Here is a 16,764-nt window from a genome sequence, read left to right on the forward strand (position 1 = left end):
CCAGGCCAAGTTTCGATTTCGCTCAGATCACCTCTTCACAATTCCTGAATAACTTAACTGAACAAAGTAAGCTTTATACCTGGGGCCTGAGCCCAGGCTGAGGGAGCCAGGCTTAGTGCCTGGGAGCTGCTGAGTGCCAGGGATGCCTCATGAGGCAGTGCCATGGAGAGATGTGCTGCTCAGAAGCTCAGTTCTGCAGAGTCACTCCAGGGTCTGGGCTGTGACACCCGGCAGGGAAAAGTATTTTGGCCTTTCCAGCCCTGCAGGCCAACAAGAAGCTTTTTTTGAGCCACTGATGGCATGTCCAGGCTTTCAGAGGGTTTGGAAGTGCTGGAGGAGGAGTTTGTGCTGTGATTGGTGTCACCATATTTGCTTTGCCAGCAGCAGAAGGAACCCAAACCTTGTGGGCAATGCAGCACTTCAATGTCCGTGGCATTTCTACCTGGTAGATGTGCTCTGTGAACCTTTTTTTTTTTTTATTTTATAAGTGAGTCTGTTGGCAAGAAAAAGAAGCCAGTGCTTTTGTCAGTGGTACAAGCTTGAATTCAGTACTCCTCCAAATGACAGGTTCAAAGATCTGACCCAACCTTAATTATTCTTAAAAAGAGAGACACTGGAAAAATACAAGCAGTGAGCAAGAAAGTGAGCCCAGTGAATGAGAGAGAAAAATGTGATACAGACTAAGCAAAGAGAAAAACTGTTAGGTGGAGATGGAAAAAGAAAAGGGAGAAGGAAAAAGAAAATTAAAAACAAGTGGAAAAATGCAGTATATTGGACATCCATTTAAGCTAGTTTATATTTTGGTTATTCATTCTGTTCCTTAATACATTGCACAGACATCTCCATAGCTGAAATAATTTTATCTCAGAGAACAGTCTCAGAGAAAATACTTAATTTGACAGGATGTGTTAGGTATTTCCCCACTACCACCTATTCTAAATCATTTTAAAATCTGGAGGGGAAAGTCGATATCTTTTACAGTGTTTAACAAAAAAGTGACAGGGTCAAGTATATACATCTCCATGAATGTATGTGTTCCCCAAGCACATCTAAACATGCATGGTTAATTCTGTGCATCTGCAAAAAATATTTGAGCCATAGGGCCCACACAATGCCAAACAAACACTTGAATACACAGAGGAGAGGGCAGAGAGAGTCACTCTGCTTCTAATTAATTGAAAGGTTGAGCCCGAGATGTAAAATATGGATTACAGTTTTGACCACCCCAAAAATATGAATTCTTTTGCATGTGGGGCTGTACTGGGGAGAGCAGGCCATTTGCAAAATACAGGAAAAAATAGATATTACTCTTATCCTTGGGATTTGGTTCAAAACCACCTGACTGCAGCTTCATCAAATTAACTCCTTCCTTGTTGTGCATCAGCAGGTTGCCCAAAAATCTTCACTGGCAGGATTTTTCCAATACTAAGCCCATCTGTGTTTGTGCCCTTGATGTTCTTGTTTACTTTGGCTGCAATAACTGCAGTCATTATCTGTCCAAGGGCCAGTGGAACAAGTCCATGGTTATGTGAGCCGTGCTGATGAGTGCTTTAATTGCACACACAAATCAGGTACACAGCCAGATGTGTGCAGTGGGTGGGGGAGAGTTTGGGGATGGTTTTTAGCCCTGCCATGAGCACATCCTGGCTCACATGTCAGTGCAGAACTGGTGGAACAAAGGGCTCTGAGCTATCCCCTCTTAGCAAGGGCCAGGGTAAAACTGGGATGCATTATCCTAGCTCTGTGATTGCCTCGTCCCTCTGCAGAATCACAGGGGATATTCTTAGGATATTAGAGAATCATCAAAGCATTTCTTAGAAGGGCAAAGGAAAGAGCTAATGTTGTCATCTCCTGTCTCGGGACCACCCAGACACTACAACAAATCATGGGTCTTCATCTACGGTATCTTGAATTGCTGTTCACAGGGATTTTAAAGAATTTACTTTCTTTTTTTTATCTCTTTTTCAGATTTTTTCTTTTTTTCTTTTTTTTTCTTTTTTTCTTTTTTTTTTTTTTTTTTTGAAGGATGACATGTAGTTTCCTGATGGGCTGGTTTTAATAAGGTCAAAATCTTTGTTGTTGCCAAATCAGAGAGGAATATAACATCTTTTAGTCATTAGATGGGAATGGGGTAATTACTCAGAGAGTGTGCTTCAAAGGTTATTGGGTTTTACAACATTCTGCATTTTTACACTGTTCTGCAGTTGTCTGGAAAGGAGCAGCAGGCCTGATTCTGCCACAGCCACAGGTGTGGCTGCAGGATTTGTATTCACAGGGTTTTCCTAAAGGGCTTTGGGGCAGGAGATTGAAAAGGGCCATGCACATCCCCTCTGGGGATGGGGAAAGCTAAATCTGAATCCTTCCCACAAACTGGAAGTTCAGCTCAAAAAAGGGCCCTTGGGCTGTGCTGGAGTGGTTTCTCATCTTCTTCCCTACCTGCTGGGTGAATCCTCCTGCCCACCTTTCCCCACTGTATTCCCCAGCCCTCAGGCTGCCTTGCTGGGACAGCAAACTCCCCTTTCCCTGTCTCAGAGGCAGCAGTCCCCACTGCCCCATCCATTCCTGTCCCATCCCTGTCCCCTCCTCTGGCCCCACAGCAGATGATACACTTTGCCTTAACCAGGTGACCCAGCTGTGGCTTTAGGATGCCCCTGCTCAGCCTCGCTGCAGGTCAGTGTCTCTCCAGGGCTGAATTTGTCATCACAGAGATGTTTTGCAGGTGGCCTGAGCCACTGGGACCTGCAAATCAGAGCGAGAGCCTGCAAAACACTTCAGGTTGGGTTAATGCTGCTGGTGTCACACGAATGCTCCAAGGTCCTGACTCAGAGCAGAGTCAGGGGAGTCGTAGCAGTAAAGTGATTTAACGAGGTTTTGATGGTTCCTCGGTGGGTGACTCGGGGATAAAAACCAAATCTCCTGGCTTCCAGCCCACAGCCCATCCTGAGAGGGGCCCAAAACTGCACCAGAAGAATCTGAGCTGCATTTCAGCATTGAGCCTCCTCCTGTGAGCCACCTTCTCCCCCTCTGTGTCAAACTCCAGAGCCAGACCCCATGGAAGGCACAGCAGCTGCAGCCCTGCTGTCCTGTTGTTGGGGAGCTGCTGTGGGATTGCAGAGGGGAGCTGTGTCCCACCAGCTGCTGCTTTTGGCTCTGCAGAATCAGCAGTTTTCCCCACCCTGCCGTCCCAACCCAGTTAGGGAACCCATCCCTCCCAGTGAGATTCCCCAGTGGGGCCAGAGCTTGGCTGGGGTTCAGCAGACCTGAATTCCAAAGATAGAGATCTTCAGAAGCAGCTTGTCTCACCTACCTTGGAGACATGCCTTTGGGGGGAAAGGATTGTCCTCTGCAGACATCTTATTTCCTGTAGCAGGCAGACAGCTGAATAGCTCTGACTACAAGCCTGCATCTGACATACCACAATGAATGCCACCTATTAAATCCTGCTAAAGGCCAGGTCAGCTGAAGGACTGCCTGTGATTCTCTTTAATGGCAGCTTTGAGCATCCCCTCCTTGTGCAGTGTCCTGCTCCCCAGCTGCCCTTCAGTACCTGCTGACAGTGTGGCTCACAGGCATGGCATGCTGTTCACAGCTTTCAGAGCCACTGCCTGGTGAAATCTGTGCTTCCCTTTCCATCCTTTCCCTCGGCATCCTATTTTTTCTCCTCGAGATGAGGCATGGCAGATGTGGTCCTAACAAAGAGCAGAGGTGGGAGATTAGACCTCTGCCAGGGTATTGGCTCTGAACCAGAGCACTGAAACAAGGCAGGATGAGAGCTTGGCACTGTCTCAGATGGAGGGATGGTTCCTGTTTGAGTCTTGTCAGCAGGAGAGCTCAGATGGACAGTGAAGGGCTGTGGAAATGCTCCCGGTGCTGTTGCTGACCCTTCTGTCCATCCATGGCTGAGGCTCTGCTGCTCTCAGGGAGGGTGGGTGCAACTGTGGGATGTGGCCAAAGATCCAGGCTCCCAGGAACCCTGGGGTAACAAAAAAATAGCAAAGAGAAGGCTCTTCTTTGGCTCATGCCAGATCTTCTCTGCTGGCCCCAAACCAGCATGTGACAGTGCTTACTCACTCAGACATGCTAAGGAAGTTTACTACACTACTGCAAATAAGTAGTGACCTCCTCTGGACTAAAAACTGGATTCCCTAATCAGATACAGGTTGGATTATTATTTTTTCTTAATGAACTGAACCTTGTGAAAGCATGAGCCTCTTGGCCTTGGTCCCACAAAGGGCATTAGGATGTGCTGACTTGTAGGTATGTGAGTACTATTGCTGGGAGCACTTGTGTGCTCTCAGTCCTGCTCACCTGGGACCACGAGACTCAGCATCCTGCAGGATTTATCCCTCAGGCTGCAAGAACAGTCTCTGTAAGGAAGGTAATGATGAGGAGATAGATGGGGGAACAGAGCCTGTGTTGATCTAAACACCTTCCAGAAACACATGAAATAATAATATGAAAATTCTAAGAGATGGGGACTTCCCATTCCCTTTAAGAGGTTATTCTAGTGGTCTTCAAAGTTAAATCCTTGTGACATATTTCCAGTGGATTTTTTTACCCCCCAACATACTCTTTTTAACTCTTAGTTGAACATCTATTCTTTTCCTTCAAATGTGTGGTCAGAACTCTTGCCAGCCAGCTCATTTACGGACTGCAGCGGGTTGGTCCCAGCGCTTTAAGCAGATGTATTTTTCAAATCCTGATGAATAAATTTTGGTGACATAAATAGGCCTGGTTAGTTCCAAGAATAATTGTCTTCACTTGCAGAACATTATTGCTGATCACCAGAAAAAAATAATGTGATCAGTCCTTTCACATCTGTTCATTAAATAAAAAGGGGGGGGAAAAACGTAGGGCAAATTTTGTTTGAAAAGAAACAGGAAGCATATGCTTAATATCACTTAAGAAAACCCCTAGCCATCATAAGGTTAACATCAAATCACAAATGCAAAACAGTCATTATTGTATTTACTCAAAAATTTTCTTTCACTTTACTAGCTTTTAAGGTTTTCAATTGAAACATGCGTTTTTCAGGTTTCAATCTAGCTTCTTTCATCAGATGCTATTGTAAGAAAAGCTGGCTGAGTCAACATTTGCTTACATTTATTAAAAATAGTTGTCTTGTGTTTACATAGCTCCTTTGATCCAGAAAAATCCCCAAACACTTTGTAAGTTATACTTGAAAGGGTTATTTCCTCCACCCTGAACGGAACCACGTTGGGACCAAGGCATGGCAGCAGATTAAAAATGGATAGAAATATCACAATAATTGGGTTGGTCCTCACCCCCTCACAAGACCAGCAGTTTTCCATGATCTTCAGAACAGCTCCTGTTGGACTTTGGGGGCAAAAAGTAGTGCAAATTTTGTCCTCTTGGAGATTGCCTGTTTTTCATGCATTTTGAATGAAAATACATAGAGGCAGTGGTACCTACTGCACCAAGTACAGGGCTTGTGGTATCTCACCTAGGCCTACTGTTTCCAGTTTGGAGCATCTCATTCCATAGAAAACATGGATCAGAGCCAGGGCAGAGCACAGGAAAGGATGGAGGGAAAACACTTGAGGACTTGAGAAGAAAGGTGGAGGGAATTGTTTAAAAAAGAGAAGGCTGAGGTGAAAAATGATTAAATCTTCAAAAAATGTGAAAGGCTGCTGAGAAGAGGAAAGGAATAAACCTGTCCAGGGGGATAGGACAAGTCAGGACCTTGCACTGTAGCAAGAGAGATTTGGTGAAATGTTAGGCAGTAATTCTGGGTGTCAGAAATGGTGAAATGCTGGAATGGATGTCTGGACAGACTCTGGAATTGCTGTCATTATCACTGGTGTTTTGAGACTGGGTTATATGTAAATGTCAGGAGGGGTTTAGCTCTTGTTCCTGTGCTGGAGCAGTTGGACTCTTCTGGTCCTACCTTGTGACCTTCTGCTGGGGTGTCCCATGTGGTGAGATGAACCCTGCTCACATGGATGAACCAACTCATGCTAAAAATTAGTTTGTGAGCTCCCTTCAAAGTCCTCGCAAGACAAACCAGAGCAGAAATCCCCTCAATGGGTTGCATGTGTGTTTGTTTTATTTTTCACCTTTAAAATGCTCCCAAATCATCAAGGTGCTTCAGCACACCCCCAGCTTAGGGGACTTGGATCATGTAATTGCATTCAGTAGAATCTGTGCACAAAGCCTGTGCCTGAGGCCCCATTTTTGGGGAAAGTTTTACACATTCTAATGATGGTAAGACAATGTATGAGTAATGCACTGATTTGAAAAACTGCCTTATTATCTGATCAAAAGAACAAGCTCATGAATATGATACCGCAGGTCATTTGGCTAAAACATACCTGGAGACTTCCAAGTTTTTAAAGCAATCCCATACACAGAAGCAAAAAAGAGAGGTATGAACAGAGCCAGTGGTTGCCTGTTAACCACAGATCATGTGGAATGTTTTATTAAAGATATTTTTATCAGACACAAAAGACTGAAATGCAGAATATCCTGCGCTGGCAAGAGAAGACGTGATAATAATTTAGATTATTATCCCACAGATCTGTGATTCATTTTTATTATTCTCTATGTTCACTTCAGGAACGCTCAAATCCTGCCTAAGGAAGGTTTCTGGTTGAGTTCAGGGGACTCTGCTTCATCCTTAGGGGATGTCCAAGGGTCAGTGAGATCCTACATGCACGTGCAAATGTGCTCAGAGGGAGTTTGCAGAAGTCATCTCCTGACACCAGGGCCATCTGTAAGATTAGGTTATAATCTCACCTGGCTGTCCAAGGTCCCTCTGGAACCCCTAGGAAGTGAAAGACCCTGAGCAAGAGTAAGACCCCCTAGAGATCTGCACTGGAATGAGGTGGAACAGCTTCTGGAAAAGGTTCTCCCTATTCACTGCACAAACCGCTGAGTTACAAACTGGGACCAGAGGTTTTACAAGGACTTGTAGCATTTGGTAAAAGGGATCATTCTCTTTAAATATCTCTAAACCACCTTGGCAGTCTTCTAAAAGTACATTAAGAAAATGTTTTGTATGGATAAACTGTGATTCATTTGCTACTAGCAAATGCTTTGTACATGTTAGTGGAAACACACTGTTCCTCACTTGTAAAGCACTTAGGGAGTTTTTGAAAGCAAACAACCCCACCTAACAGTATTTATCTTAACAAGAATGCTTTTATACAAATGTAATGTCTTGAAAACAGAAAATAACCTCATTAACTGAGGAGAAGTGGTCAAAAATTCTCAGGTCTTCGAACAAGGAAGAAAAGAAAATCAACAAAAAACAAACAAACAACAAGAAACACTCCCCCCAAAAAACCCAAAACACTTAGGGAAGTTGACTAGAACACAGCAACATCATACAGAAACATAATATGTTAATTTAAGGCTGCTTTAGGAGTCCCTTAGATGTAGCTGGCTGATGAGTGGGCTTGTGATGCTTTTACAGGTTCCCTGGCCAGCCTGTGTGTACAGAACTTCACTGAGGAGCAGAAAGACAGTTTGTACAAGGGAAACTTTAACCTCACTGGAGGATCAAGCCCATAGAATATGTCAAGAGCAGGATACACACAAACGGAAAGTCTGAATAGCATTTTGGTGGGGGTTTTGGGTTTTTTATTTAATTTAAATTGAAAACCAGACCCTTCTTGTAGTTTAAAATTGAACTTAGGGCAAAATTTTGTAGTTCTGTAATGTGACAATCAGTACAAAAAATGAGGACAAGCACCTACCCATGCTTACCTTAGGGAAACCTGGTATAGGGGAAGAACCCCAGAGTTGTAATCCCACTGTCATTGCTGCCAGGTCTGTACACATCATCATTCATCAGGATAAATGAGATCTGGATCAGAAACTGAGGCATGACTCCATTTGTGTTGGATCACTCAGAGCATGTAGTGCCTCTTTTTGTCAGAAGTTTGCTTTAATGATGCTTCATATTCACTGTGGGAAGTCTGTTCATACTTGATGTTACTTATGTTTCAGGAGCTTGGACACACAGTGCCTAATCCAGTATCATTCCTGCCAGGCAGATTTGAAACAGCAGCATTAGTTTATCACAGATCAGCTCTTTAAGTGACTGCAGCAGTTTTGATGCAATATAGCAGAAACTCTAAATCTGTGTCTTATATCATCAGTTTAAGACATAAACCAACCACTCACCATGGGAGTTCAGAGAACTTTCTCCAACAAGCCTTGATTTCAGAATTCTCTGTTCACAGCAGTTTTTTGCCCTGGAACAAGCGCTGATTCTGTCAGAATCCTAGTACTGCTTAGATGGATTATCTGCTCCCATGAAGCAATTCCTATTTCTTTAACTCAAGACTGTCTTTTCTTTTTATTCTAATTCACTGCACATTAGTTAAGATCACTTCTAGCTGCAGAGCAACTATCCCACCCAGAAGCTGTGGTGACAGCATAAAGAATGAGGTGATTTCTCCCAAAACTCTGGGTAAAGTGTAGTGTGCAGGGATTGTCCATGGGATTTCATGTTGACCAGTGCCCTCTTTGGGGTGGGCTCTGATCTTCTCAAGTTTGTGATTGACTCAGCACATTTGAAGCATTTGGGCTAAAATCTATCTCAGTGTTGCTCAGACAGAAATAAACAAAAGCCTTCAATCCTTTTGAATTCTGTTTCTGTGCATGAATCTGAAGTAAGATGTTATTCTTTTCATCTGATATTATGGAAGATGCAACCTTTTTCTTCCAAGGTCAAGATCTTGGATACTGTAGCTAAATATTTATAGGTCTGCATAGCTTCTTAACCCATAAAAAAATTATTCAAGGGTCATTTTCAGTGCCTCCAAATCCCCTTTATGGAAGATTTAGAGAATCTGCAGGTATTAGTGTCATATCTTTTTTTTTCAGGGGAGTTTGCCTTTTTTTTCTTGCTCCTCAGGAGAATGTCTTAGGTTTAAGTCCAAATTCCACCCTGTGCAGTTTGCATGCTGGGTTGTGCTGCTCTGTGACAACTGGTGGATTATGGATCATCCAGTAATGGATGCAGTGGGAGCATTTTATGAAATGGAGATTACAACTTAAACTTCCAAATCAATTGTAAGTGGACCTTTTTGACCTCCAGTGTCATGGGAGTCATGATGAATTCCAACCTGCAAATTCAAATCAAAGTACTAACTCAAGCTACAATCAATAAGCAATCACACTGCTATTGAGGCAAATCCACAGTCAGGGAAACCTAACACTGACTGAGTCTGGTTTTGGCTTTGTGATTTGATCCAAAATGGCTTAAAGACAGGAAAAAAAAATGAACCTGCTTGGTCTTCTGTGCTCAAGGTTATCAGTTGTGTTGGGGGATCCTGGGAAATTCTTTAAGGCTTGTGGAACAAGGAAAGGATGTGTTTTGGACACTCCTGGACTCAGTATATGGTCCATGGTGAGTAAGGAATGTCACTGAGACATGGCAAATTTTGAGACCTTTGGTGGGAAGAAGGGACTTAAGAATGAGATTGTCCTGGGTCAGCACAAGGAAACATTTAGCAGTCTCTGATGCTGCCCAGTAGTGGATGCTTAAAAATGGAGTGCAGTAAGTCAGATACATTAAGAGCAATCCCTGCTTTGGCTGTATTTTGTCAGCAGCCAGAAGCTGAGGGACATCCTGGATCAGAACTTGTTTCCACATCATCACAGTTATCAGTCTCTGGCTCTCTCCCTGGTGTCCAATGCATGCAAATAATAATAATAATAAATTGGAATTGTCACTGTGGCTGCTACCACTTGGAATGACAGTTCACAGGCTAGAAACAAGGGCTCTCCTGTTTAATTTCCTTCTCTTGTGTTTTCTTCTAGCACCACCACGTTGCCTTCCTACATCAGGATAACCAATGGCTACATCACAGTGAAACCTCCCATCTGGATTTCAAACCAGCTGGATCAGAGGCCACGTCCTGAGCACCCATCCCAGCCCCAGCCCACGAGCTCAGCCCCAGCCAGCCTTTCATGGCCATCAGTAACATTTCCTCTCTGCATGGCCATAGCTTCTTTTCTCCTGAACCTGCTGCAGCCCTCCTGACCACATTAGTGTTGTGTGCAATCCTTGGAGTAGAGAAGAGAGATAATTTATGAGCAAATTGGAGTTTAGGACAGCAACAGTTACAAGCTGGACCTTCTCAGTGACTCAGTAGTGCCTTCTAGCTGATTTTGTCTCTTTGCCCAGATACATTTTGAAACTCTAAAGCTTTATCGTAACACTGACTTACATCTTCTTTTTGTAGAAGGATCTTTATTTCCCATAGTGCTATGGGGTTTTGTAAAATATACGTGTTCATGTAAAGAAAAAAAAAGAAAAAGAAAAAATGTATTTATTCGACTGGTAAACTTATTTTTCTTGTTGTATATGTTAATAACATCCCTATTAATCAGTAGCGATGGTGAAACAGATAAATTAATATTTTCTATATTTGTTTTCTGACGACTCTGCAAATGTCTGAACTGACACCAAATGAATGCCTTCTTTGTTTCTTTAACCATCACTTTTTACAGCAATTGTCCAGTAAGTACATTTCTGCTGAATTTCTTCATTTTAACTTCTTTTATCTCATCAGCATAGCTTGCAGTGAATAAAGCAGATCCTGCTCTCTGGGTCCTGTGGCCATCAGAAAAATAGGCTCATTCTTAACTCATTAGCTGCCACAAACTAAAATACCAGTTATTTTTATATGACTTAGTAAGTCATTAGTCAGGATACTCCTCTACATTCCCCCTGTTTTCTTTTAACTAAACTATTTAACTTCTTTGGAAATTACCAATTTTCCTCTTTGCCCTGGGATTAATTTGTCAGCTAACGCAAATTAAGACATCTTTTTCTTAATAAAAAATTGCTTTTAAAGTCTGGAATAATCCTATTTGGAATTATTTTCTTCTCTCCCTCATTTTATATAAACACAAGCCTACAACCTTTTCCAGCATAAATGAGAAGAGAGCTTGGTCAGTCTATAGATTATAAAGATGTAGTGTCCTGTTAAGCTATAGATTTTCTTTGTACCAGTTGTATTAATGCCCATGGACAACCTGCAGGCAAAAAACATCTACAAATTCCTCTTTTTCTTGCTACCATGAGCTGATAGACCTGATATCTCTGTGCTGAAATAATTACAATGTGTCCAAAATCTGCTCAACACCACAGCAATCAAACTAACCCCATGTTATGGAGACATACAGAACATTTCCATTTTTACACTATGGTACCTCTGCTGACTTAGATGGAAAAGTTATGACACCTTACACTCACTCAAAAATGTGCTTCCTATCCAAGCAGCTGTTCTTCATGAATGAGATTTACAATATCTATGGGGGAAAAAAAACCCTGTGCCATCCTAAAAAATATTATGTTCTAAAAGGCATGTAGATGTTTTTTCACCACCAGAAAATGTGATGAAAAATCCCTTTAGATACAAGAGTTAGGAAAATTAGTTTTGTTTGAAATGGTGGGGTTTTGTCCTAAGTCATCTACAAGCCAAAAATCAAAACTACATCATGAAAACATCCTATTCAGAAAAGAAGTCTCAAAATCAGAAAAATACAATACGAGCTTTTCTTCATGGAAAAGCAGTGCCTCTTCACCTTGGAAAAAAAAAATAAGGATGATAATTATAATAACAATACTGATAAAACTCTGTCTGAAAACAGTCCTTCAGTTTCCCAGCAGCCCTACAGCCCTGTCTCTGGAGCTGCAGATTCCATGCAATCTGCAAGACTCTGCAGGGAGAGAGAGTTCAGAATTCACAGTTTGCTTTAGTTATTTCAGGAAAGTAAGTTAAAAAGCAACTAGACTACAAAAATCACATTATTTCATGATGAAATACTGAGCATTTCCATCATGCATCCCAGCCCATTGCCTTGCAAAGGCCAGGGATATTACAGGTAATTATTTTTAACTTACTGGACACCATGACTCCCCAGCCTTTGCTCAGTTTTTGACAGAAGGTTGTGTTGGTTTCTGGCCAGTTTAAGTAGGTACAGCACAGAGTGCTACAAGCTTAACCTTTTTTTTTTTTTTCCCCCAAGCGCAACAGTTGATAAGGCTGAATGAAAAACTTTGAGCTTTGCCCCAAATGTGAGATTCAAACAGACCCTGTACATACTTTCATATTGTGTATTTTGGCTAGCAGAAGATTAGAGATGTTAGTTTTGGACAGAAGCCATTCACCTTGCATAATATTTATTGCACAGAGATGGATATTGGAAACATATTTTGAGAACTTTCATTTTGGTTTTATTTGAGCTATTACTCTGGAATTGCCTTCATTTGAATATAATGCTTTAACAGACCTTCAAATTCAATAGTAATGCATTTTAAAAAGATTATTGGTTATATGTGTTCAAAGCAGAGATGAAAGTTGAATTATAATGTCTTATTTACAAGAATGGAACTGGAAATAAGGTAGGCAAATCTTAAGGGTGATGATAAGTTACATAGTAAAAATGAACAGCCAACAAACCAAAACCCATTGAATTTTATTTGTTGTAACCAGATCAAATCCAGAAATTATTCTGTGGTACTATCCCAGGAATAATTCCAGGTGCTGGAAAACCTACAGTATAAATAGACAAGACCATGTAAAGATAAAGGAGAGAAAAAAAAAGCAGAAAACAGAAAAACTTGTCCAAGACTGTAAGGAAAACCAACAGGACCAACACTAGAAATTACAATTCTGAAGTTTCTCAATCTGTGGCTTTCTCCATAAACTTCTGGGGCTTTTTCTTTTTTTTTTTTTTTTTTTTTTTTTTTTAATATTAGGAGCACACACATCTCTCCACACTCCCAGCTCTCATTGTGCTGCACAGAATAGTCTTTGACTTTCTTGTCACCAGTGAGGTTTTCTGAGTTCTTCCTGCACTGGACAGTAGTATTCTATATTCAGTAGCTCAGATACTGTGGTATGTTTGGCTGTCACAGGATGTAAATGGCTTGTATTTTAAAGTATATTTTAACATCTTTGCATTTCCTGGCATTTTTTTCAGTAATTCTGGGAAATTAATGAATTTTACTAGAACACCTCATGCTTGGTGCCCCACATTTGTGCAGTGCAGGTGTCAAAACAAGGTGTCTCTTGGATTTGGGGTCTACACACCTGATTTCTGCCACCTAGAAGCAGCTCCCTCAGTCATCTGGGCTCTCTCTGCTTCAGGGAGGAGATATGACACAATAAATATAAGGTTAAGTAGGTTCCTGTGGATTTTAGCTCAGGAGCCCCAAATGAATGGCTTCAGCTCAGCTCTCTAACCAAACATTTTTTTATTCCCTTGTTTTACCCTAAAGTAGGATTTAGGATCCTTCAACACATGGCCTGAATGCAGAGCAATGCTGGATAATGAATCCTCACTGTGGTTGATAAAATGGGTTGTTTACTAATCAGCTGTGGCAGCCCAGAATTAATTAAAACACAGTAGTACTGATTAGCACAGATCTATTCACATCCATTGCAATGGATCATGATTTCTAAATTCCTAATGATTTTCTAAACCATGAGTTTAGAAACTGGACCAGATTTGATACATGCTCTGGAATCAACACTGACCACCAGCTTCAGGGGACTTCAGTTTCCTCTGTGGGTTTCTCAGAAAACAAAAAACCAACTGTTTTCTTTCTTCCAGAGGAAATCTCGGATTCCCATGTAATCACAAGATTCCAAGAGCAGGAGATTTAACAAAAAAATATTCATGCCCACTACATGTAATAGCAAACACTGGGGATACTGTTTATCTCTGAGAAACACAATGGAGAGTCACCCAGTGTCTGGCAGTCTGGGACACAACTTTGGATGAATCCAAAGCTCAGTGGTTGAAGGATTCATCTTCTCAACTCAGCTACAACTGACACCAGGACAATGCACATCTAATGCAACTGTAGCATCATAAGCAAATGCTAAATATCTGCCAAGGTCTTGCCCTGGTGGGATAAATAATCCCACATCATCAGCAACAGGTCTAACTTCCCCTCTTTCATTGTTTTAATGCCTTTCTCACTTATGTTTAACTACAGATACTATATTAACATGCACTGCCACTTGGAGAACCAGTCAGTAAGCTGGGACAGAAGGTATTTTATATTTTATGACTGATGTAGTCTCTCTGCAATCCTTTGAGCTGTTGAATAATGCAATACGTCTTCTGGCAATAAATGATGAACGTGATTTATGATAACTATGCTTTATACAGGTGTCAAAAATCTGCTTTGTTGAACTTCCCTTCCCATTCCTCCAAGCTCCACTGTAATTTAGGAACACCCAAGGTACAGAGCTGTATATTTATTTAAGTTCTTCAATATACAATTGTGGAGAAAGAGAGATGGAAAGAGGGAGAACTTAATCTGTGTTTAGTGCATTGATTAGTCAAATGATATGACTCAGTCATTACCATATACCACTGTTAGGGAGGAATTTCACATCATGTATTTATGTTAGAGAAACCAAAGTGCCAAAGCTATTATCTCAGCATAAATATTACCATGCCAAACTTTGCATAGTACCGTATTTCTGTATTATATCCAAAAATTATATGGTCTTGTCATATCTCTGAAATGATCAATGTTCCATGGAGTGTGCTAAAATTCAGCTTCAATTTAAGCTTGTTTCAGCTTAACTGAAGCAGAAAGATAATTTGCTGAGGTTTGAGATCACAGGGGGTGTATGTGTGTTCATTTATGTGTGTGTGTGTGTGTGTGCTGTGTGTGTTTTGTCCCAACCCAAATTCAGCCTTTCCTGTCACTAACATTTCAGGAGGCACCTTAATCTAGCTAAAGGCAGAGAGGTCTTTGCAATAAGTTGTCAATACTTTTTCTTCTACAGGACTGATTAACCATCCTGCAGATTCATGCTCACACTGAAATTCAAATTGCATATTTGTCAGTTTTTAACTCAAATGTACTTCAGATATTTTTTCCTGTTCCGCCTCCTGCTTTTGTGAACTGTTTTGAAGAGTGTAATAAAAAGATGCTTTCTAATATTATTTTATCAAAATATTTTTGTAGCATAATATATTAATAAAATCTTATTATAAATCCATAGCACAATCATCCTGTGTGTCTTGATTCTTTCCTTTGCCCTAAAGTATAGGGAATCACTGGGAAAAAGGAACATTCTGTTTGTGGGGCTTAGGCATGCTGCTGCTTTTATGGGGTGAAACACAGAGGAAGCAGAACCAAGCTCTTTCCTTTTATCTACTGCCTTCCCTCACTACTAAATCCATTTGCCTGGATACTTATGGCTGTAAAACAGCATTGCAAGCCTTGGAGCTACAGCAGCAATAGCTTTCATTGGTGTTAGACCTCAAGTGCTGGTTTTTGGAAGCACAGAACCATCATCTCTCATGTGGGGCAAGGGGCAGCAGGGCCAGGAAACCAAACCTTCCAACCTAAACCAGCTAGAGGGTGTGGAAAAGCCCAGATGGAGCATCCACTCTCCTGGTGGCTGCAGGAAGCTCCTTTCTCCCATTGGTGTCCTTTGAACTGCTGGTGCTGCCACTGGCAAAACAAAAAAAAAATCCCCACTGAATGTGTCTTCCATGGGGATGGAGCAGAAACTGCCTCTCCACACCAAGATACAGAGATTTACTCATTTTTCTTGGCATATTGCTTTTTCTTGCATCCAAGCCATGCCTTGTAGCTGACACTGCAGACCTTGTTGGTCATTGTTTGCTTCTTAATTATGTGCTAAATCATTTGGTCTCTAACACACTATTTTGAGAGGACTCCTCCAGCAAAGCTGGTTTAGAAACATCCACTGTTGGAAGTGCAGTGGGAGGTAGAAACACTGGAGCTGGTTTGAAAGAGCCAAGCATGGCACAGGAAGGGCCTGTTGCAAAACAGAAGGGAAACTCTTGAAAAACAAAGCTAAAAAGAGTCCATCTATTGAAATACCAACCAGACTGCCAATGCTGCTTGCCATCCTATCTTTGGAGTCTCAGCCCATCTGGAGAGTCTGTGTGGTCCAGCCATGGGCTATTCCTGGCCCTGGCCAGTCCCAGTCTGCCAGGTCCTTTTGCTCTTAAGGGCTCTCTTCAGCCACAGGTCTGAAAATGAGACAAACCTTCAGCCAGGTCTTGGCTCTGTGGTGTTGTTTGCTAAAGCTTCTCCTTCCCTTGACCTCTCTCTGTGCTCCCAGACTATAATTGCAGCTTTTTGCTCCAACTTGAGACTTTCCTGTTTATAGATTTTAACCAGTTTAAGCTGAAATTCAAATGCAGTGTTGTTGGTCTTCTCTTTATTATGAGCATTTAAATGGGGGGAAAATATTCAGGGGGTGTTTTGGCTTTTGGATTGGGGGATGTCATTTTCTAGCAGAGAACTCAAGTGTGAAATGCCTGTGTGTCTTTCTCTTTTTTTTTTTTTTTTTTTTTAGCATGTGCTGTAGAGCAACAAACCTAATTAATGCTTTTGTTTTGGAATTTTTTTAGCACGTCTTCACCTCATCAAAGATTTGTCCATATTTATTAATAATTGAACTTGTTACCTCTCCCTGAGCAGAAGTACAAATCTGCTGTCTGTATTTCCTGATGCTTTTCCTCATGAAATTCCTAAAAATTACTATATTTGAGACATCCAGCTGTATGTGAAGGGTTTCAGAAATTGCTAGCCAAGGGATAGTTCCATCACACTGTGACCACATAGCCATCCCCATTCCAGAAATGAGGCTGTGGTGTGACTGACAGGCAAATGTGTTTGAAGCAGCACATCTGAGGGAAAACACACCATTGCTTGTGCTCTTAATCCCCTCTGGATCAGGGCTGAGCTGCACCTGATTTGTGGAGGGACTGAACACA

At 41.6% G+C, this 16,764-nt stretch overlaps 1 protein-coding gene across 1 annotated transcript in view; it reads left to right on the top strand.

Annotated features, from left to right (window-relative positions):
* Positions 1 to 15,019, top strand: part of TRABD2B (TraB domain containing 2B) — a 263,662-nt gene extending 248,643 nt beyond the window's left edge. The window contains exon 7 of the mRNA XM_085067652.1: positions 9,793 to 15,019. Coding sequence (XP_084923778.1) covers positions 9,793 to 10,015 — 223 coding nt within the window. The 3' untranslated portion in view covers positions 10,016 to 15,019. The remainder of the gene's footprint in view (positions 1 to 9,792) is intronic.
* The last annotated feature ends 1,745 nt before the right edge of the window (positions 15,020 to 16,764 follow it).

Source organism: Lichenostomus cassidix, chromosome 8, assembly GCF_008360975.1.
Source record: "Lichenostomus cassidix isolate B80296 chromosome 8, HeHo_3.0, whole genome shotgun sequence".
Classification (NCBI taxonomy): domain Eukaryota; kingdom Metazoa; phylum Chordata; class Aves; order Passeriformes; family Meliphagidae; genus Lichenostomus; species Lichenostomus cassidix.